Raw genomic sequence first — 23,273 nt, forward strand, 5'->3', positions numbered from 1 at the left:
CCCACATGACACCTTTTCCACATCGCGGGAACATGCTTGGCTCCTACCCTTAGTCACGTTACAAACTGTATAGTACATTTCCCTTTTATAGTAGCCAAGCGGGGAATAGGGAAACTTACCCTTCTTCTCAACTCAATCCCTGCTTAGTGAGTTTGAGGAGCTTGGGGTAGGATCCAGCACTTGGCTGCCTGGGACACTGCAAGTGTCCAGTTCTGAGGTAGGGCCGCCCCCGGACAGAGGCCGGGCCCTGACAGCCCAGAACTGCTCAAAAAGATGCAGGGACTGACTCCGACCATCAAATGGTCTGGAGAAAATAACTCAAAGATATTCCACAACTGGCTGCACTCCTGGCTAGCCTATATGTCATTGTGTGGGTGGAAGGGTGAAGCTTATAACGAGTTTCACGTCCACACTTTGACAACCGCTGTTGAAGGCGAGGCGCAAGACCTCCTAATGCACTATATACGCATTGGAGTGCAGAACGGGGTAACTCCCCCATTCTGGGATCTCCTGGAGATCCTTATCTGCACCTTCATCAAGAAGTCTGCAGCAGTAGCATCCACAAAAGCGTTCAAAACGCTTTCATACGATTCCACAAAGGGAATCAAACACTTCTATAATCAGCTGTATCGTGCAGCTGAGGAGATGATCATGCCTCCTGACCAGGCAACGTTCAATGAATGTTTCCTGAACACCATCCCTGGAGAAATGCGTCAGGAGATGGTTATGCACCACAAAATTTCCGTGGACTACACAACAAAAGACGAGTTGTGGACCGCCATGCTCCGCCTGGACCATGCGTACGATTCTATTAAGGCGATCTCTGCATAGTGTAACGACTCGCAGGTGCCAACTGCGTCGAAAACAACGCAAAAACATAATACCAATACTGCAGCAGCACCCAAAAAGGCTGCTGATTCCTCGTCCACCAAGAAAGTGTACAAAAACACATTCGGGGGAAACACGTCAACTCAGAAAAGCGGACAACGCTTGACCTTCCGTGCGAGCTATTCGCCGGCCAAAAACAGAAAAGTCAACGTTGTCTGCAACAACGAAATTGATGCCATCCTTGGATAAGGATGGGAAACCATGTTGTTATAAATGCGGGAAAGTAGGGTATCAACGTGATTGCCCAAATCACAACAAGCCCAAACCACACATGTACAACATAGTGGTCGAGTCTGACAAGCAAGACCTACAGGACTTGGAGCCTGTAGAAGAACTGGAAGGTGTTGAAGATCCTGCAGAGGTGCAGGACTATATGGCCGATGATGAGGTGTTCGACGATAAACTCATGGACAACCCGTACGACCCCAACCCCCTCACTGAGGCGGAGGAGGAGTATGTAGAGGTGGATGCCGACATGTTCATCGGTGCTATGACGTTCGTGGATCTCACAGACGAAAACTTCTCCATTAAATTAGTGTCTGCTCAGCAAGTGGACAAACTGCCATCTGATGAGCAGATAGTGGCTGAGCTTGTCGACAACACAGTAAAATCCTACAAAAGGGACAGTGTAGTACCGATCCCTAAATCTTCATCCAACAAACCGTCAACGCAAAGTGTGATGAGGTCTTCAGTGCCTAACAAGCTTCTGAAGAAAATCCCGCCAATATTCGACGTGAAGTTGAGAATCTTGTGAGAGGCAGGTAAATACCCTGAAAACCACAGTGCCAACTTAAGGCAGACGCTCACTGGCAAGGTTAACATTGCCAGGGTAAACACTTTTGTATTTGATAGTGGCACTGAAACAGATGCCCTATCTCCAGATTTTGTCCAAGCAGTGCACATTCCACTGCTCAAGTTGCCAAACCCCTTGGTTCTCCAGATGGGGACCAAAAACAGTCGTTCGTGCATAATGTACGGCACGAATACTCCCATAACCATTCACGGGGTTATGACTACTCACTATTTTGACATCGTCAACATTGACCGCTACGATGCCATTCTCAGAGCTCCTTGGCTGAATGCCAACGGAGCGTCCCTCAATTTCGAAACTCACACTGTCCACATAAAGACAGGCAACATCAAAACGTTTGATGTCCTAACAGAATGGGGTAAGACCTCCGTGGGGGCTGCTGCACGTGGTCGCCCCAAACTTCCCTGTGCACCAAGATCCGAACTGCCATCTAAACAGATGGCATGATGCAATATGGCAAAGGCTGTAAACCCTTCACCATGCGTCCTTGCCATGTCACCTCAAAAAGACGTGGATACCTCCCAGTGGCCCAATCACTGGCCAAGCCCGAGGTCAAAAGACCTCAGGCTTCCCGACTGTTCCCATTTAGAAGGGCTGCCAATGACAGACCCTGAATTCGTGCCACTCAGGAATTGGTGGCATGAACGTTTCAAGGACGTCATGGCACCAGCCCCTGAGGTCCTACCTCCATTCAGGGAGGTTAACCACCAGATCAACTTGATTGATCCAAATAAAAAATATATAGAAAGAAGGGCTACGTGCCCTCAAGCCCTCGAACTGCAGCTTCGAGAAAAGATCGCTCGTTATGAGCGAGCCAAGTGGTGGGAATGCAAGGCAGTTGTGACGGCTGCTCCACTTCTTTGTCTTGCAAAGAAGGACGGATCTTTACGGACTGTAATTGATGCGAGAAATCGCAATGCAAACTCTATCCTCGATGTCACACCCATGCCTGACATGCATTTCATCATGGATAGTATGGCTTGGGTAACTCATCAATCGAAAATCGATATGATGGACACATACAAACAGATTTGTATCAAATTAGACTGCATACAATACACAGGGATGAGTACCCCATACGGTACTTTCATATCGAACGTGCTGCAACAAGGGGACTGTAACAGCCCTTCCACGTTCCAGCGCGTTTTGACTTGGATCCTAAGGGACCAAATCGGTCAAGCCGTCCACATATGGTTCGACATCTTCACTGGAACTACGACAGTGAAGCAACACAACGAGAAATTCTTATGGATATATACTCGTCTAAAGGATGAGAAGCTCTATGTGAGCCCAAGAAAATTTGAGCCATTCACCCCTGTACTCGACATACTGGGGTGTAAAGTGGACTCAAATGGAATCCATGCAGATTCCGACAAACTAGACAAAATAAGGAACTGGCGGACGCCAGAGAACCACACCAAGGTTCTTCGATTCCTAGGTCTCATTGAGTACCTAGCAAAATTCCTGCCCAACCTCAGTGCATACACTGGACCGTTGTAATCCATATGTACCAGCCATATGCCATTCTGCTGGAGCGCCCTACATGAGAAATGTTTTGCGCAAATCAAAGTAATCGTGTGCAAGATGTCATATCCGTGCATACCCGATCCCAACCCGACTTCCGGACCTCCTCCTTCCCCACCTCCGGAGTCTTACCCTACTGCTGCCCATTCCGATATTCACCTTCGGTCCTGGCAACACACCTCCTTTTACCTCCCATACCCCCTCTACTCCTCCTTCCCTCTCCTCCCCTATCTCCGTCCGCTCCGATACTCACCTCGGACCAAACACCGCCCCTCTCGCCACCCTCCTACTACTACTCCTCCTCCTACTCCGCTCCTCCTTCACAACACCTCCACCCTTCCATCACCCTCCTGCGCTTCCCCCGTCCGCTCCGATACTCACCTTCGGACCTGACAACTCTCCTTTCCGCCACTCCTTCTCTCTTACCTTTCTCCTCTCTCCTCCCTTGGGTACTCTTCCGCCAACCTCCTGCCAAGTTACGACCTTCCACCACTGTCCCGTACTTCGTACTTGGGCACCGCTTGTACCTTTGCTCCGAGCCTCCGTCATAGTCCCTACCTCGGACTCCACCTCGGTCTTAGTCCATTGCATTGGTGACCTCATACTATGTAAACACCATTGCCAATATTCCTCGGACTTTCAACCCTGCCTCCATAACCTCCGCAACCTCCGAGCCTTGCAGATCGCCTTTGGCACTTTCGCCGCTTGTAATGTATCTCTCATGTTTTCCCCTCATCCCTATTTGGACTGCTGCTTCTTTGTGAGGTCTTTGGGTAGCTCAGCACACAAAGCCGTAAGTGATACAAGAATGTGTATTTTACGGTGGTGTGTAAGCAGTTACCCGGAGGTTCCCGCTTACCCACGTGACTATATGTATCTAATTTACATATGACTCGGGGTTCGGGGCTATTGCCCTGACAGAGGGGCAGGAAGATGAGGTGAAGTGGGGATGATGACTAACTGGCTAGAATGGGAAGAAGCAGCAGTCCAAATAAGGATGAGGGGAAAGTGCAAAAGATACATTACAAATGGTGGAAGTGCCAGGTATGATCCATGGAGCTTGGAGGTTGTGGAGCTTATGGAGGTTATGGAGGCAGGGTTGAAAGTCCGAGGAATGTTGGCAATGGTGTTTACATAGTATGAGGTCACCAATGCAATGGACTTAAGCCGAGGTGGAGTCAAAGTCCGAGGTCAGAACTATGACAGAATCTCGGAGCGAAGGTATGAGTGGTGTCCAAGTACAGGGTATGGGATAGCGGTGGAAGGTTGTAACTTGCCAGAGGTTTGGCAGAAGAGGGTCAGAGGGAGGAGAGAGAAGAGAGGAGCGGGGAGAGGAGTGGAGGAGAGGAAAGGTGTCAGGTCTGAAGGTGAGTATTGGAGGTAGGTGGAGTGTCACAGTTCTGGATTATTGTCGGAGTCGGAATACTGTCAGAGATCTGGAATGCTGTCAGAGACTGGGAATATTGTTAGAGTCTGGCAGACTGTCAGAAGACAGATAGAAGACAGATTGGGTTTCTGTCTGAGTCGAGGTCGGAGGTGGTGCAGAGTTCTGTTGGAGCGCGCGTGCGGATATGCGGGCGGAAATATGCGGCACGTCCGGAAGCGGTGTTCAAGGTTAGCAGAGTGGGATCACGGCCTCAGCGACTCAGGTGGAGCGCTGTGCCCTGAGCTTGACGTTTGGGGGAGATCCTGTATTTACAAACTGACACTTACAGTGGACTTCAAACAAGACTTGTGGGCAGAGCGGACCTGTAGGAGGAGCATGGACTCTGCGAGCACGGACTCAGAGGGGGGAAGCCCCCTTTGCAGAAGGAGAGACTCAGACCAGACAGGGGGGGTACTCTAGTTGATTTCAGACTGAGGTCCCCAAAAGTATTTACAAGGTATATAAATAGGCAAGAGGGAATATAGAAAGGCCGGTCAGTCCGGCACGGTCCGGCGCAGAGATAAGCGGGGATTGTCAAACTAAATAAGGACAAGAGCCCGGGAACTGGAACGAGGAACAGATCAATAAACAATAAGTGGCAAGGGTTATTGATGAATAACTGAATGAGATCAATAACCTAGTGCCAATAAAGAGGGGATCAAATGCCGATATTGGCAGGGAAGCAAACAATAAATGGCACTTGGCAAGGAATGAATGATAAGCTGCCAAGTGACAAATGGCCAGAGGAAAAGCGGAGGTCAGTGCATGGCACCGATACAAGTCCGCAAATCAGGATGCGGGGTCGGTGCGATGCCGACACAAGTCTGCAAAGGGATGTGGGAATCAGCATGGTGCTGATGAGTCCGCAACAGAGGGTGGTCTGTCAGTGCTGTCATAAAAGGACAGCATGATGGCCAGCAAGATACAGAGGGGAGTGTTGACCTGACCAGAGGTGTCAAGGACAACCAGAAATGGACAGAGGTTGCGGAAGGTGCGGAAGCGGTGCATGGTCGATAGAACAGACATCGGGTTGGGGCTGGTACGGATGGGTTCGGGTCGGAGGAATCACCTGTCGGCATTGATTCACCACTGACGGAGCCCCGGGATTTGTCAGTCATGACATGGAGTTGAAGTTGGAGGTGCGAAACATTGCAGGAGATGGTAGCGAAGGAGTTGGGTATATTGCATCCATCATGGTATTGTCAGGGACAGCTCCGAAAGCAGCGAGGTCCTGGCATGCGGGACTCGGTGGGACAGCTGTGCATAGCAGCGATCCCGTTGCGGGGTGAGCATCCCTGACCACTTAGTTTGAAGTGGGAATGTGAGAAGAAGGCTACTTTTTCAGTTCCCACTCCAGCTGTTATTATATACATGTGGGGTTGATCATGTGGGGCATGCCATGTCACCCTTGCACACAGCCATGGCTCTCTGGGTGCCTCCATGGGAGATCCCGAGAGGGCCCGCGGTGGGTGCGGGGTGAGTGTGGCGGCAGTAGTGGCGATATAGGGATGGTAAGATACAGGAGGGGAAATGGGCATGTGCACCGGTGATACATTGAACAGCGGGAAAGGTGGTCCATGTAAGAGAGAGAGAAAGAAAGAGGAAGGAAAGGAGAAAGGAAGAGGGAGAGGAGGGAGAAGCGGTGTGGAGCGGGGAAGCGGAGTGGGGGTCGGGCGGGGCGTGTTGGGGCATGCCCTGACAGGTATATGGTCGAGAGGGTAACTCCAGGAGCCGGGGGTAAGGAGAGTGGGGTAGTGTGAGGTCTTTGGGTAGCTCAGCACACAAGGCCGTAAGTGATACAAGTTTGTGTATTTTATGGTGGTGTGTAAGCAGTTACCCGGAGGTTCCCGCTTGCCCATGTGACTATATGTATCTAATTTACATGTGGCTCGGGGTTCGGGGCTATTGCCCTGACAGGTAGGTCAATGTGCAATGACCGAAGAGGGGTCCGAGTGCATCTCAGATGCCTCAGGGTAAAGAGGTGCGGAAGCGGAAGGTGAGGTTGGAGGTTCCAGGTAGGTGCAATCATCAGTTGGCAGACATAGACATGGATCAGATCGCTGATGGAAGTGATGGACTGCAAGGGAACCTAGGATGGGTGGATGGAGGGTGCTTCCAGGGACCTAAAGGGGGGAAGGAGGACTCCGGTGAAGGAGGAGAACAGAAATCCTATAAAAGGCTGTTCTTTCTTCTGATACTTATATGTTAGTATTGGTACTTTAACTCAACCACTGTAGCGTTTTGGTTGCTTTGTGTATTGATATTTGTATGTGTTACTGATTATTTGTGTGTGTATGAAACTCTCAGGGTTCAATTCACTTGTCTACCTGATTGTTCCACATGGAAATCGCGCTATAGACCTACTATTTTCAGTCGTTTCACCTCTGTCTTGTCACTTTTAACTCAGAGCAACTCCAACCGACTTGACTCAACGTCACTATTTCTTAACTTCTTCTTAACTTTTTACTGAGGGTTGATCACTTTTACTCAGATGTGATCTGAACTGCACACTTATACTAATAAAACTTAATTTTTATTAGGACACCTTATGACCTATGAGTCAGAGCACGTAGGGGAGAGGAGTAAAGAAGGAAGAGGGGTCAGGCCAGAAAATGCTGTCTTTTATACCTTTCCTAAGGGCTCTGTTTTCACATGTCACTTTACTATTTACATTGCTGAGTAATCTTATATTGAGCTTAGCAATCCTCTTATGTAAGCGATCAGCATCCCATTCTGCTTCTAGAACTTTCTGGAAGTTTTGGTGTGGGAATTAGCCAATTGCATTGCCTAACACCCATCATAACCTTGTTTACCCTTGTTTACTCACTTTATTCTAAGTCACATGTCATGGGGTTATTTGTTAGCTTAAGGGTGTAGCTTTCCGTCGGTATAAACAACAGTAAACTACGAGGATTATTTATGAAGATATGAATTTTTCAAGATTTAATTTTGAGGTTCTCCAGATTGCTTTGGCATTAGCTCATCCATTTTCTTACAATTAATTCTGGATAGATTATGCCTCGTTCCTGGACTCGAACTCTTTAGTTTCGCATTTCTAGCTCATCCGTTTCAACCACAAACTCAGGATGTTTGAGCCAGTCTTCTCTGCAAGTGTGTTTTAATCTTGTTAAATCCATTTCTCCCTCAATTCTTCAGATTTTAACATGAGATCTTTTTGTACACAGACCTATACTTCAACTCTTTAAGACCGACAAAGATTTATATTTTTTCCTATTTTCCTCGTATAAGTATTTCCAATTCTTTCATCTTTTCCTTGTACCCAACCATTTTTCATTATGTGAATTCCTTGATTTTCTTCCGATTTCTCTTTGTCATTCGTTTCGTACGTTCGTAAAACTATTTTCCCACGTTACCACGAATTTCTGATATTTTATTTGATACAGGAAACCTTGTTTTTGTTTTCATGTGAGTTTATTTGCTGTTTTTCTTCATTTTCTGGACCACCTTTTAATCCCTAGACTTGAAAGTTCGCGTAGATACTCAATTCATCGACTCTGTTCTTCAGTATTTTTCCAATATTTCATTTCAATTCATTTCGCTGAGTTATGATTTTATTACTATTTTTATTTCTGGTCCGTGGAGGTTGTATGATTTTTATCCAATTTTCTGTGATGGTTTCTGGTTGTTTTAGTGTTGTAACTTTTATATTCCTACACCAGAGGTGACGAGGATGGGGGTCCGGGAGTCAGTTCGGGATTGGGTATGTATGGATATGACACCCTGCTGTAATATGGTACCTCCTGTAAGACACCCATGTGTGTCATATCCATCCACAGCCATCATCTTCCACTACCTCTGACCCTTCCAGACTACCTCTGCTCCTTCTTCACTAACCTCGGAGCTCCCATATTCTGCAATCACCTCCGCTTCCCTCAATGGTCACCACCCCCTCTTTTTAATATATTACCTATGCCTCCCTAAGTACAGAGCCCCAAAGGCCTCCAGACAGCTCCGACGTCCGCTGGCACACTCCCACCCCTGCTGGGCAATTCACTTGCTTGCCCTGCAAGTCTATCTTCAGGCCTATCCCTCCTTTCCATTTCTGGGCTAACGCCTGCCATTCCGCTAACCCTGTAACCTGACTCGTCGGTAATATTCAATCAGCTAATGTTTAACTCCGTTAGCTCTGCTCCATTCATGGGCCTGCCCTTGCTGTAACTATATATACTTAACTTGTACATAGGTTACACCTCAGTGATAAAATCAACTAGAGTTGATCCCCCTTTAGTTCTCATTGCCAGTAAGTAAATTAGGGCACAGATGTGTAACTTGGCACAGCGCTCCTGGTCTGAGTTGCTGAGGCCAAAGCCCTCTGCCACGGAGACAACTCCTTCATCTTGCTCAGGTCTCTAATAATGTGCATGTGAGGTCAAACTCCGGATACGGATCTGCCACAATCTGGAGGAGGATCGCATTCAGGATCTGTTACAGCATCATTGAGATAATCAAGTGGACACTGAATTGCATACCTAGGATTTTCTTGTATTTACCCCCAGCAGTCACAGCAAGTTTCGGAAATAGGATGCACAATCAGAAATTGACACTGACCCAACCACAAGATTCGAGTCTATTACCTGCACTGTGTTAGAACGGGCAGATTCGGACGACTCCGGAGTGGAATCGGAGACTTAGCGTGGAAGGACCTCGGCCTCAGCGACTCAGGCAGAGTGCTGTGCCATTGCTGGTTGTCCTGGGGGTCCCTAATTTCGTATCTAGCAGAGGGAAAGTCTCTAGGGGGCATTTCAAGTCGATTTCGGACTGAGGTTACAAGTTACTATGTACATTGTATATAAGGAGGGGTCCGGAATCAAAAGGAGTGAGGGTACTCTGAAAGGAGACAAAGGGAGCTGAAAGGAGGGACAACACCAAGGGTCAAGGGTTTGACTCAATGGTGTTTCTCAAAGGAGGAATGAAGGGCCAAGGCCCAAGGAGGAAGGAAGGAGGATGGGAGTGGGGAATGGCCAGCTGACTGAATAGAAAGGAAGCAGCTGCCCAAATAGGAATGAGGGAGTATAGCGGAATTGAATGGAGCAATGCAATAGTTGCAAGGTCCAACATAAGTCCGGAAAGTCCGAACTCAGAAGTTAAACTCCGGAATATTGGCAAACATAATTAAATGGAATGAGCTAACCAATACAATGGGTATAAGTGGAGGTGGGGTCAAAGTCCGAGGTTGGAGCTAAGACCGGAGGTTCCGGAGACAGAGACGTGAACAGGATTCTGGAGTGGAGGTCCGGAGTTGGGAGCATAGGTGTTGCATGCTCATCTGGAAGGTGTGAGGTTGAGGTCGGACCTGGAATGTTCCGGAGTCGGACCGAAGGTGGTGTCAGAGCCAGAGGTGGGGTAACCTCTTGGGAGTCGGCAAGGAGGTGACGGAAGGGAAGTAGGACTCCGGAAGTCAGGTTCGGAGTTCTGGGAGCCCAGAGTGGAGGTTGGGATTGTATGGATATGACACACTGCAGGTCACTCTGCCTCCCCCATAATTATGTAAAACATGCCACTTTTGCTTATGTGTTGTATTCCGCATTGTATTATCGGCACAGCCATCTGGGTGAAATTATGCGATTTCTGCCACTTGTGCTGACATGTTCATTTTTCATTTAGGTTTCATGACCTTGTGACTTTTATTTATAACGTACAATTGGTAGACAAATCAAGTGAGTCATGCTGAAAATCCAGTGAGACTGGCAAAACCCAATGTGAGTGTCACCTACAAATCTCTGAGGCTTGATTTTGGGCTCTTCTAGTAGAGGAGAATTAGAGCTATTCATGTTAAAGAAATGGGTTCTGGGTAAACCATTTTTTTCCGTCCTTATAGACGACTTGGAATCATTGACCTTGTGTATGTAGGGTGGCCTAATCGTGTAATGAGCATCATCTGGTAACCTTAGAGCTTTTGGCAGAAAGCTGAGACCTTGTGGTAAAAGGGAGTCTGCTATGATGGGTACTTGGCACTCGTTATGTGAGCGTACCATGCACAGATGTATAGGACCACAAGTAAAGGGAATGTCCCAAGCTGGACCAGTCGAGGGTAAGGGGCTAACAGGTACTTGGCACTCGAGGGAGTGTACCAGTAGCGAGTGGTATAACAGCTCCTTGAGGAGGTTGGGTTGGCAGGTACTTGGCACCCAGATGGGCATACCAGCAACGAGTGGAATTCCAGCTCCTTGAGGGAGCTTCTTGATGTTGGGTTGATGGGTACTTGGCACCCAGATGGGTGTACCGGCAATGAGGTATATGACCGTTTGTTGGGCAAACAGTCTGTGTTTGTGTCAATGGGTACTTGGCACTCGTACGAGTGTACCGGTGATGGAGTGGGTAGTCATTCATAGGTTGAATGACATGTTGTGGGATTGGCAGCTACTTGGCGCTCGCGAGAGTGTACCGGCGATGAGGGGGACAGGCTTGTATCGAGTACTAATCCATCTATAGAGTTGACCAGTTTCTCGCCATGTGGTGAGACAGACAAGAGCCCCATGCCTGGGTGAGCGATGTGAGTCGTAACAGAAGATGTTTGCACATACCTGAGTTGAGTCATGCGTGAACTAGACGATCCATGGCTAGAGTCGTCATCCTCAGTAGGGATGACCCATATAGGTGGTGTCCGAGACATATACAACCATACACAGACGTTTACAATGTGGGCACAAGGAGGTTTACAGTTGTTGCATGGAGGGTGGGAGTATGTTATTTGTTAAGTTCTCGTCTTTCTCAGCTCTAGCCATACATGAATGTGATGCTAACTATTGAATGTGAAAGATCATGAGAAGTCTTGCAAAATGGAATAAATAATCTGGCCAGCACCAAAACCCCAATAAGGGAAAGCTTAGCACGGAGTGGGTATGTAAGAAAGGGGGGAACAGGGAGAATGTAAGAAAGAGATGGGAAGATGCAGACAAGGAGGACCCACTGTGGTTGACGTTCAGTCAACACAGTCATGAGAGACTCCATTCCTATAACAATTCACATGCCGAGTTTAGGGGTGAATGCCCAACTACTTCAGGAGTTAATATGAAGAACTCTGCACTTCACAATGTCAGCACTTAGTCCAAGGCACACCTAATGCGTGCCCAGCACTTACCTGGCCAAAATTCCCCACACCCCTACCTGCCTTACTCATCCTGCTGGGCTGTGTCTGATGACACAGCCACAGCCTGCATCTGCTAAAAACTGTGTTGTACTCATGAATTGGCATGTCAGCCTGTGATGCAGCCCATTCTTGAAGGGATGCAGCAGACACATGCCCAACTGTGCAGCTCTTGGTCTGACCCCCCCACTGCTGCTGCACCCCCACTTGCCCTGCCGCATGGGCACTTTGGGCAAGGGAAGGAGATTTATTAGTCAATACTATTTGTTGGTTGAGCAAGACATGACGATGCACTGGTATGCATATCATGCCCATATCGGCTAGCCAATATGATACCCCTTCACCATGTGCTGCATGTCTCACTGTTGACTGCGTTCCACATGTAGCACTTGCATGTATCTCATCCTCTTATTATTCTTGTCTGATATCTGTGTAATTACCTTAACTACTTACATATACTGCTGTGTGGTTACAATATCAAGTTGGTCGTTCCTGTCAGGGGACATAGCGTAAGTGGTTCTCTGTTACCCTATTGATATTGCATAAGACTATATCACCACATGTAGCCGCACCAGCCCTCATATATCGTAAATCCCTCACCTTCTCCTGATCCGACTCTGCCCCCCTGATCCGAGTGTTCATTCACTTTGTTTTCTATCAGATCACTGTTTGGTTCCTTTGATCCTATCTCTTCCGATTGATTGATGTCACTCGTGTATATAGCTCTATGTGCTGCTGAGGGTTGGAACCTCAGCTTTGTCTATGACTAGGTTTTCAGGCAATATTCGACTTGGACTGACGAGCGATCTGTCATATCCGTGCATACCCGACCCCAACCTGACTCCCGGACCTCCTTCTTCACAACCTCCGGAGTCCTACCCTACCGCTGTCCGTTCCGATATTCACCTTCAGTCCTGGCACCACACCTCTCACCTCCCATGCCACCTCCACACCTCCGTCCCTCTCCTGTCCTATCTCCGTCTGCTCTGATACTCACCTCGGACCGAACACCACTCTTCTCGCCACCCTCCTCCTACTCCTCCTCACAACACCTCCACCCTTCCATCATCCTCCTACTCTTCTCCCATGCACTCCGATACTCACCTTCGGACCTGACACCTTTCCTCTCCTCCACACCTTTCCTCCTTCCTCTTTCCTCTCTCTTCCCTCTGGCCCTCTTCTGCCGACCTCCCGCCAAGTTACGACCTTCCGCCACTGTCCCATACCTCATACTCGGACACCGCTTGTACCTTTGCTCCGAGCCTCCGTCATAGCTCCTACCTCGGACTTTGACTCCACCTCAGCCTTAGTCCATTGCATTGGTGACCTCATACTATGTAAACACCATTGCCAATATTCCTCGGACTTTCAACCCCGCCTCCATAACCTCTGTAAGCTCCGCAACCTCCAAGCTCCATGGATCATCTTCAGCACTTTCGCCGCTTGTAATGTATCTCTTGCATTTTCCCCTCATCCCTATTTGGACTGCTGCTTCTTCTCATTCTAGCCAGTTAGTCATCATCCCCACTTCCCCTCATCCTCCTGCCCCTCTGGGCTTCACCCTCCTTACCTCCTTTCGGATGTACCACAGGTTCTGCCCTATGACCGTCGGTACCACTCCACTTCTGTCATCCCTTTGTTCCCGTTCGGATGCCTTCATTCCAATTCAGATCCCCTTTGTTTCCTTGTGCTTTTGCCCTCTCCATTATATATATTGGTGCTTGTACATACTTGTTTTAGTCCTTAGTCTAAAATCGACCTGAAATGCCCCCTAGAGACTTCCTGCTCGCCTCCTACGAAATTAAGGACCAAATGGACAAACAGCAATGGCACAGCACTCCACTTGAGTTGCTGAGGCCAAGGTCCCTCCTTGCTAAGTCTCCGGTTCCCCTCCAGAATCATCCACCCTCGCCCAGTTCTAACACGATCCCTGACAGTTCCCCTATTATCTGAGTGTCCCCACTAAGAGCTGCATAACAACACTATTGACCAATTTTCAGTGCACTTGTCTTATCCTCATTTGTACACTTGTCCCCCCCCCAAGTCGCTGTCCTGATGTCCTCTTTCTGCTCCCCATTTTCCTATTTGTTTCCTATTATCTGGAACACTTCTGCTATTGTCTCCACACACTTGACATAGCCCAATGCCATGATTCGGGATCTCTCCTGAGCATAGAACATCTATGCACTCTTTTTGTGTAGAATAATGATTTAATCATGGCTCACTTTTTTCTGTACAACTGACTAGGGTTGTTATGGAAATGGGAATTTCCCATTTTAGACTCATATGGGTTCTGTATCACATGATTTATATAGTAATAGAGTGGAACCAATCAATTACAACCATAAAAACCCCTGCCACACTATCATGTCCAAACATCTGTGAAACCACCTGTACAACCATATGAATTGTTGAAATTGTATCCGGTGCAACTACTGGACTTATCCGGAGCTCCAATTCAAATGGCTTCAAATCCAGGTCACGTGGCAAGGACATAAAACCATGGACAAGCCTGGTATCGAACCCAGGACCTCTAGCGTGCATCCATACACTACTCGCCCTTGAGCCATGCCGGTATAGGCTGTTAAACTCTATACTATTGGGAACATATTATATTCTCCAACACTCGCCCTCAATTTGGGGTGTTAGCCTCCAAATTGAATGTACCGTGTCTTGTCCACCATGTCGAAATTGTATCCGGTGCAACTACAAGCCATGCCGGTATAGGCTGTTAAACTCTATACTGTTGGGAACATATTATATTCTCCAACATGAATTCCCTTCCCTATTCCTGTGCCAGGACAGACAAAAATGGGTGCCTCCAGCCCCATTTTTGTAACAAGGGTGTTGAAAAGCAGTGCAGGTCAGCGCATGCAAAGGCATGCACTCTAGTCATCGAATCCGACTCACAATTTGCACCACTGAGATAGGAAATGCTGTGTGCTCTATCAATTAACTGGCATGCATCCAGGCAGGGTTGAAATCTTGACAACCGCAAGTGGTAAAGTGCCTAATCCTCATACAAGCAAAGCTCCAGAAAGCGCTGGCTAAGCTATCCCATTTTGAACCGAGTTTGAGAGGAAAAATGTGTGATTGCATTGGTAGGTTAGTACATGCAGTCAAGGAATGGGTTGTTTGGCACTTCTATGAAAATGCATATGAGCAGGACAATAAGATGACCACCTGGATGTGTACAGATTCAGGCTAGTCAGCCAATTCACCCACCCTATCAAGGGGTGTTTTTTACGCTTCAAATAGGGCCTAAATGGCCTATTTCAATGTGGACATCCTGGGACATCCTGGTGATGCGGCTTGCTGCCAAAAATGGACTGTGGGAAAATCTGAGGATGTCCTGATAACTATGTGCCCCATGATGTCGTACATATGGCTATTTACATAAATAGTAGACAGGAAAATGGAAAAGATAATCAAATATTAAGGGAATTAGGGCTGAGGTATGGCCAATGTTTCTCAATGATTATACTCTGCCATGGTGCTTTCAAGGGGATTTTTAATGCTTATAAAGATTTTGGAGATTTTACAAGCCATTGTAGATAACCATATCTGGTATGCACCTACTATGGGTAGCTTGCGAGGCTGGCATCTCTGTCAAATCTCCACTGATTTGGAAAATCCATTGCTTACAAGTACATACAAGCTCTGGCTAACATTCTGTAAGGAAATGTATAACCTTATAGCTAGGTATCAGAATGAAGAACACACATGTTATGTTGCATGTAAGCATATATATTACCACATTCAAGTTCTAACATGTGTTGTCATGAATATTCACCGAACAGTGGGAAAAGGGAAAAAGTCGACATTCAGAGTCTCTCAGGAGCCTTAAAAATATGAAAAAATATACTGAGTGCCCGTGGAAAATATTCTTCCTATAGTACCAAGTTTGAGAGAAATCGATGGCATTTTCGTCAATATATTTGCAAGTTATGCCAATTGATGGCAACACAATGAATAAAGTTGACGATCTCCACAACGGCTGAACCAAATCTCTCCGCTACAGACTAGTTCGACTCAATTTGATAACAGCTTTCCAATGATACAAAATATGTGTAAATCGATGAAGAAATGGGGGAGAAATGGGGGAAATACTGCTGGAGCAGCCTGATATGAAAGAAGGTCGACGCGAAACCAAACTGTCCCTTTCCATGCCTTTTTTTGAGCCACACTAACTTCTCCTCTCCTCCAGCTTTCCAACAAGCTCAATTTTATTCAAATTGGCTCTGTGGTTCTTGAGGTACCACCATTGACAGGTGCTGTCAAGTCCACAGAGATTCAGCATGGTGTTGAATCAGAATCTCTACTAATATTTGTCCATTCAGCACGAAAATGGGCATGGTAGGAGAGCTAATTGTGCTCTATCGATCGAGCATAAGAACGTTGGGTATAAATGTGTAGTTGTGGAGACCGTTGAGTAAGAAGTTGAAAGTTATGCTGTGCATGAGAATCTCTTAGGAACTGAAAATGGTTTCAGAAAAATAGAAAGAAAATTGGAAAGAGCAAGTAATGTGGGTCGTAAATGGATGTGCGAATGGAGGCAAGACTGGGCCTGTGCACTGTGTGGGCTACAGTGTAAAATCCATAAAAATAGTTATTTTGTGGTGTATGAACCTTTCCCTGTAGAAACAAACAGAAATAATATGCTATGGTAGCTTCAAGAACATTCCAATTGGGTTTAAGAAATGGAAAACACTAATAAAAGAAATTGAAAAAGACAGAACAATAAGAAAGTGGCCTGCCAGAAACCCAAACTTGTGTTGGAAGCCTCAACTGCTAACCATAACTGTTCTAACTTTACACCATTCAACTATAATAAACCTTAGCTTTCCAACGCAGTTGGTCTCATTCCAAATGGTGGAGAAATGAGCAAGATAGTATGGGAGGAGCGGGGAATACATTGTGCATTTCCCCTATCTCACTGAATAGTAGTCCAAATGTCCTGAAAGTTTGTGCACTACAATACATGTCCTCAAAGTAAGCTTGACATATTTTCTCGTATTTTTTTGACATCTGAGAGGCACTGAACTTTGACCTTGCATGTCATTTCCCACGCACACCACTCCCGTGCGGTGTTGAGTGAACCGAGAATCACACATTTCTCCATCAGTTCTCAACCATTTGCCATCGGGTTTTTTGCGATAAATTTCTCTCAATCGCCTCTTTATTTCGTATTATTACTCCAACTCATGATTCTGCATGCACACAGCTCCAGAAGTGGACTGTGAATTAAGGACATCGTTACTTGGACATTTGAATTGAAAGTGAATTGTCAGGACGTCTCAGGACATCCTAGGATGTTCCCATACAAAAGAGGCCTCTAGGCCCTCTTCAAACGTCCTGAGAACCCCCCTCTATAGGTCTAGATATCAGTTGTCCAAGGCGACAGATTGATGAATGTTTATGCCACATTCAAGATGGGGCCGGTGTCGGACCAGATGATAGTGGAATCGCTAAGGTAGAATTCTCAACACAGGCATATGTAAATACATGATTCAAGGCTGATCTCCAACAGTTTATTTATTTATGTATAACGCTGCAACAACGTGCACCATTCAGCGCTAGTTACCGTCGTAATTAGTTGTGTGATCTACCACTGAAGTATATTCAGAGCTGAAACCGTAACTATCGTCCGGCGCGAGCATCACAAACTATATAATTACGCATGGACTCGAAGTTCGAGGGGACAAACGCAAGGAGTCCTAGCCTAGCAGGAAGCAATCAAGAAAGTGCAATGGAGACTCTGATCACCTTGGCAAAACTCAAGAATTGAACTGATTTCAAGGAGTCAAACGATTGTTGAGTGGCTCAGATTGCGATAAAATGATAGCAACTAGATGAAATATTGAGTGCCTTCCGCCTGTCCCTGCAGAGCGAATAATATAGTATGGCACTAGAAATGAAAGCAAGAAGAAGTAACCTAATATGCCAAAAGAAATTGTAGTGGGCCTCAAGCCCCGCGACAGGGTTAGTTAAGGATCCGTTGCGATACGCCACAAATCTGCTATTCGCCTATCGGATGAGGGTCTGTGTTGAATTTCGTTCTGATTGTAGAGTTTAAAAGTTATGACGCATGTTACTTAGAATAGAGGCCACAAAGAGCGCGTATGCGGAACATACCGAATAGGCCCGTGAAACCGACTGCATGCCCAGTAACATTCTTGACGCAATTAAGCTGAACGTCACCGCTTGTTGGTATGCCAGACGGACCGAAGTATCCAGAAAGGCACTGAGAATGGAAGAACGTCCATGACCCGTTCACCTGAGTACTAAAACATAAATACCAGATCATCAAAAGAGTATATGTTGACGAAACCCCTGAAGACACATACTTTCCAACGAAGTATATTCTCCCATCACTTTGCCGAACAACGTTTAGGAAGGTCTGCCCGCTGTCGTCGGAGTCATAGCAAGGAGCAGAGACAACAGCAAATGGCGGATTCGTTAATGGGGAAAGCAGACTCAGACATTCCCCGTTCGATTTGACCCTAAGGTGGCCTATTGTACGCAGGAATAACGTACGCATTCAGATGAGGCTAGGATTGCCGTGGATCTATGAGCATGTTGGGCGAACGCACCTCCTACAGGGCTACCGTTCGTGCCGTTGAAATTCCCGAAGTTAGGCTGGCAGCTCTGGAACTCAACTTCCATGCCGTTCGTATCGAACGTCAGGACATCGGAGGAGAGGGAGACATTGTGGCCAGTAGCTAGTTAAAAATTAATGTGCAAAACTGGAATGGGAGCAGGATAGTGGCGGGAAGGATGCGTACTGGTCTTCAAGATGCCCGAAGCGACCGTCGTGCATTTTGAAACCTTGACAAGCTCTGGGCTAGGCCCTCCTTTCAACTTGACCTCGACACGACCGCCCATGACTCGGGCCAACCAGCAAAAAAGAAAGAATACGAAAAAGGGGATACTCATGGTTGAGGAAAGAAACGCAGGATCGTTCACGGGTCGCGAATATGTGAGGCGTAAAGACAGTACTTGAGGTCGAAAAACAAGGGGAGATCTTTGGTTTGATTGTCAGTCCTTGAAGCAGGCTCTTGCCTAAATATTATACCTAGATGCGACAGTAATTGGCATTATGTAAGTCGTAACCAAACCAGGATGGCTCCAATATTTCGAACCTGATGCAAATGTGGCAACCAGAATCTCTAATGCTTTGGACCCAATTATTTATTAAAATGTATATTGATGGACCTGCGTGAGTGTATATATTGGCATTGTTGGAAGTTCAACGCACAGTGGCTTTCGGGTATGCACCTTATTCTCATCATACCCGCGTGAAGGCCACTGCACTATGTATTGACCCGTTTTGACCACACCCACCCCCGTGGGAATCAATACAATCGTGGGGTATGCACAAACAGCCGTCTGGCCAAAGCCGAAGCACCTGCTCACCAGGGGCAAGGTTGTTCAGTCCAGTAGCGGCTGGCACGCGGATGCAAACCACTTAGGTCACGAGATATCAACGGCCATGTGGTGCATGTGGTGCAGGGTAATTCTCTGCCTCAATCATGGGCATCACCGACACTTCTCATGCTTGTAACGGAATAACTGCTTGCTCTAATGCTAAAGCTCAGTCTCACTATATGTGCGGGAACTGAGGGAAAAAGTATTGAAGTTATGAACTAGTCGCGTATAAGCGCTCAGTTCCAAGTACGTGAACTAATAAGATTGATAATCACCTAGTCGCGTATAAGCGCTAGGGTAGTATGTACAATCATCAGAAAGACATACAAGACGCAAAGAGATAGATATCTCACCTCAGTTCCAAGTACGTGAACTGAGGAGAGAAGAGGAAAAATTGCGCGAGGCGGCTTTTAAGCCATCCTCGACTGCGTCCATCAACATGGTCGCCATAAACGGTAGCATCGGGCAATCCTACAAGGAAATGTCCGTGCGCAAGAAATATAGTCCGTTGTATTCAATGGTCGGTCCACAGCGTACCAAGAAACAAGAATTTCAACAAAAAGAAACTAATTCAAATGAATGAATATAGTTTGTTCCCTTCACAGCCAAGTCCGAAATGACCAAAATAAGTAAGAAGGAAAAGGTGTTGCAACCAAGTAGTTATGCTACCACAGGAATGTGGCTGTTCAGACCATTCGCTCCGTTGGAGCAAACTACTGTACCCACATGACCAAGAGCTGCAAGGGGTTCATCAGGAAATTGTCACGGTCAACTTTGGACACTTCTGATGATCCTGTTGCTTCTAATACAATGAAACTGGCTGAATTGACCAATTTCCCAAAGCATTTTAGTAAAGGTGTCACGTTTCAATTCAGTTCAGAGGTGAACTCAATTGTTTTCAAACCATTTGAAGTGAAACCCTGAGGACCTTTTGCTGATGTTGGAGCATGACATGGGAGAGTCGGCCTCAAGCCACTGGTGGTGCATGACAGCTGGCCACAGGCACAAAGTGAGAATCAGCCAGCAGTTGCCTAGAATATAATTTAAATGGGTAGGCATGACTGATTCTATTCAACAAGTCATGTTTGACAGCCACCATAAATTTTAACTCCAAAAAATTGCATTTTGCCCTCCTGCAAAATCCATGAAGTGCCAGATGGATGGCTTTGCTCTTGCACACTGGATCACATCTCATACTGAGGAACCAATATCATATGTGCACATCCCAACTAATCTAATTGGACCCTTCCTTCCCAAGGAAACCCTGACTGCTGCAGATTTTCTTCGGTTCAACCAACCTCCAGGCCTTAAACTCATCCCTTAGTCACAAGCCACCCTCTATCAATGAGCTATCTCAGGATTGCCTCCAGAGGATGCAATGGCCTCTGCATCCTCTAATGGAAAAATCAATTGTTCAAAATTATATCAATGATGACATCCAGTTCTCTTCGGTGAACATTAGCTCTGACTACTTTCCACTTGCAATTCTCCATGTTGGGAAAGCCTTGCTGAGGCTGCATGATGTCCAGGATCTGTGGCAAGAATGGATGATTCATGTTGCAAGGCTTGTGGCCCAGTACCCCACACAGCAGTCAGCTATTGTAGTGACCCAAAAAAGGCTCTCATCATTCCCATGGAATAGCAAGATCCAGGGGTTTCCAAAATCAATGCTAAGTGTCAGGGACAGCTCCGAAAGCGGCGAGGTCCCTGCGCGTGGGACTCGGTGGGACAAGTAGCAGCTGTGCGTAGCGGCGATCCCGTCGCAGGGTGAGCGTCCCTGACCACTTAGTCTGAAGTGGGAAGTTGATGATTATCATTAAAAGGGAAAAGCTACGGTACTTACCTGAAGTGGGAAGTTGAGAAGAAGGCTGCTTCTTCTGTTCCCACCCCAGGCACTATTATATACATGTGGCCAGGGTCACGTGGAGGAAGCCACGTCATCTCCGCACACAGCCGCACCTCCCTGGGTGTCTCCGCGGGAGATCCCGGAGGTGGCCGCTCAGTAGGCGGGAGTGTGCGTGGCGTGTGCGGCGATCAGGGGGGCAGGGTCAGGTATGTAGTAGTACATGGAGAAAGGGAAATTGACCGTAGAATAGAAATAGAAATAGAGATAGAGAGAAGGGGGAAAATGGGGGAGGGGAGATGGGGAGTGGTGATGGGGTAGTGTGGTACGGCGCGGGGTGCGGCGTGGGGTCAGGCGGGTGTGCCCTGACAGCAGGGTGCGGACCGGGTGTGCGTACTGACAAGCTCAACATGGGACAGTAGTCCCTGGCCACTTAGACTGAAGTGGAAAGTTGAGAGGAAGGCTACTTCTTCGGTTCCCACTTCAGGTTCATTTATATACATGTGGCTTGGGTCACATGACAGGTGCCATGTCACCCTTGCACACAGCTGTAACCACCGAGGTGTCTCCATGGGAGATCCTGAGGGCATCCAGTGTGAGCATGTGTGCTGAGCACAGCAGGGAGTCACCTGAGGTGCCTGGGCTGGGTGTGTCATGGGTGCGCTGCAGATGGGTCAATGGTACATTGATACAAAGGAAGGTCATCCATGTGGAATAAAGAGAAAATAAAGAGGAAGTAAAAATAGGAAGAGTGAGGAAACAGAAATGAGAAGAGGGAGAGGAAGAAGGGGAGGAGGTGAGGAGGGGTGGACAGCGGGGTACCAGGTCAGGCGGGTGTGCCCTGACACTAAGCTCCATTGGGGGTTTGATGTGTCATCTATCTACTTCCTGTCTCAATATGTCAGGGCACACCCTGACATGCCCTGCCTGACCCCTGCTCCACACTGCTTCTTCTTCCTTTCCCCTTTCTTTCTTCTTTCTTTCTTCTTTCTTTCTTCTTTCTTTCTTCTTTCTTTCTTTCTCTCTCTTACATGGACCACCTTTCCCACTGTTCATTGTATCACCAGTGCACATGCACATTCCCCCTCCTGTACCTACCATCCCTATATCGCTGTCACCGCTGCTGTGCTCACCTTGTGCCTACAGCGGACCCTCTCAGGATCTCCCATGGAAACACCCAGAGAGCCACAGCTGTGTGCAAGGGTGACATGGCACACCCCACGTGATCAATCCTGCATTATACATATAATAACAGCTGGAGTGGGAACTGAAGAAGTAGCCTTCTTCTCACATTCCCACTTCAGACTAAGTGGTCAGGGATGCTCACCCCATGATGGGACCACTGCTATGCATAGCTGCTATTCATCCCATCGAGTCCCATGCACTGGGACCTTGCCACTTTTGGAGCTGTCCCTGACACAATACCACCAACATTTCCTACCACACTGAACTGTTGCATGACTGAATTGAGACTGAAAATACCATGGCAAGGCTTATGAGCCCACTGGACATTTAATATCTTTCAGGGTGTGTAGAGCAAGGGGGGTCAAAAAGCACTGGAAAGGTATCAAAGTGAACATACCTGTGAAGCCCTCCATCAACTTGGGATGGATCTTGTGCATGGCACTGCTTCCACATTTGGTGGAATTCTCCATGTTGATGGCAATCACTGGATTTCATTTGTAATCTCTTCCCATGAATCAACTATTTACCTTGGTGACTCATTATGTGGACTGACTGGGAAGGATCATGATGAACAATCATCAACAGTGAAACAAGCTGCTGAGACACTTCATTGGTGGCTCACAGCATCCTATTCAACATCGGGCCAAACACTACACCCATTCCAGATTAGGGGGTTTCACAGTTGGCTGAAGTGTGTCTGAAATGAGTTCTAAATTGCGTCTAGATTGGCCCAAATTTTGGCTCACGTGCAACCCGAGTTCAGAGTGACTTCAGGCCCAGTTCAGGAATTTTCCAATGGGCGTTCACAGTACTGTCATCTAAAGTGTGTCTAAAGTACCTCGGTCCTGGCTCCTGTAAGTCCGTCATCACGTTGTCTCCTCTGTATTATGTAATTACTGTGAAGTTCTAATGCCTGTTGTTTCTGATCGCCAGCGTCTCATCCATGCTGCCATCCAGCATAGCCATCGACTGCGCACGCATTACTACCACCGACTCCGACGTCTGAGACTGAGCCTCAATAGCTCATTTAGTCCCAGTACTGACTCTGGCGACTCTAGTG

General features: G+C 47.2%; 1 protein-coding gene across 1 annotated transcript; it reads right to left on the reverse strand.

Moving 5' to 3' along the window:
• Positions 1-17,328: 17,328 nt before the first annotated feature.
• Positions 17,329-19,165, reverse strand: EI90DRAFT_3067407 (uncharacterized protein). The gene is made up of 7 exons (XM_039061021.1): positions 19,036-19,165; positions 18,900-18,972; positions 18,543-18,781; positions 18,351-18,479; positions 18,105-18,270; positions 17,893-18,041; positions 17,329-17,816 (listed from the first exon to the last, which is right to left on the reverse strand). The coding sequence occupies exons 3-7, from the start codon at positions 18,691-18,693 to the stop codon at positions 17,785-17,787; spliced, it is 627 nt and encodes a 208-aa protein (XP_038913669.1). The 5' UTR covers positions 18,694-18,781; positions 18,900-18,972; positions 19,036-19,165; the 3' UTR covers positions 17,329-17,784.
• Positions 19,166-23,273: the final 4,108 nt, after the last annotated feature.

Source organism: Cantharellus anzutake (genome assembly GCF_015039405.1).
Source record: "Cantharellus anzutake strain C23 chromosome Unknown EI90scaffold_40, whole genome shotgun sequence".
NCBI lineage: Eukaryota > Fungi > Basidiomycota > Agaricomycetes > Cantharellales > Hydnaceae > Cantharellus > Cantharellus anzutake.

Bases quoted from the DNA above. Each gene is read 5' to 3' on its own strand.
- EI90DRAFT_3067407 (XM_039061021.1), bottom strand. From the start codon at position 18,693: ATGAGTATCCCCTTTTTCGTATTCTTTCTTTTTTGCTGGTTGGCCCGA. The intron at 18,042-18,104 runs GTATGTGTCTTC...TTTATGTTTTAG, and splicing joins AGAATATACTTCGTTGGAAA to TACTCAGGTGAACGGGTCAT. The intron at 17,817-17,892 runs GTATGTTCCGCA...CTCTACAATCAG, and splicing joins CGGTTTCACGGGCCTATTCG to AACGAAATTCAACACAGACC.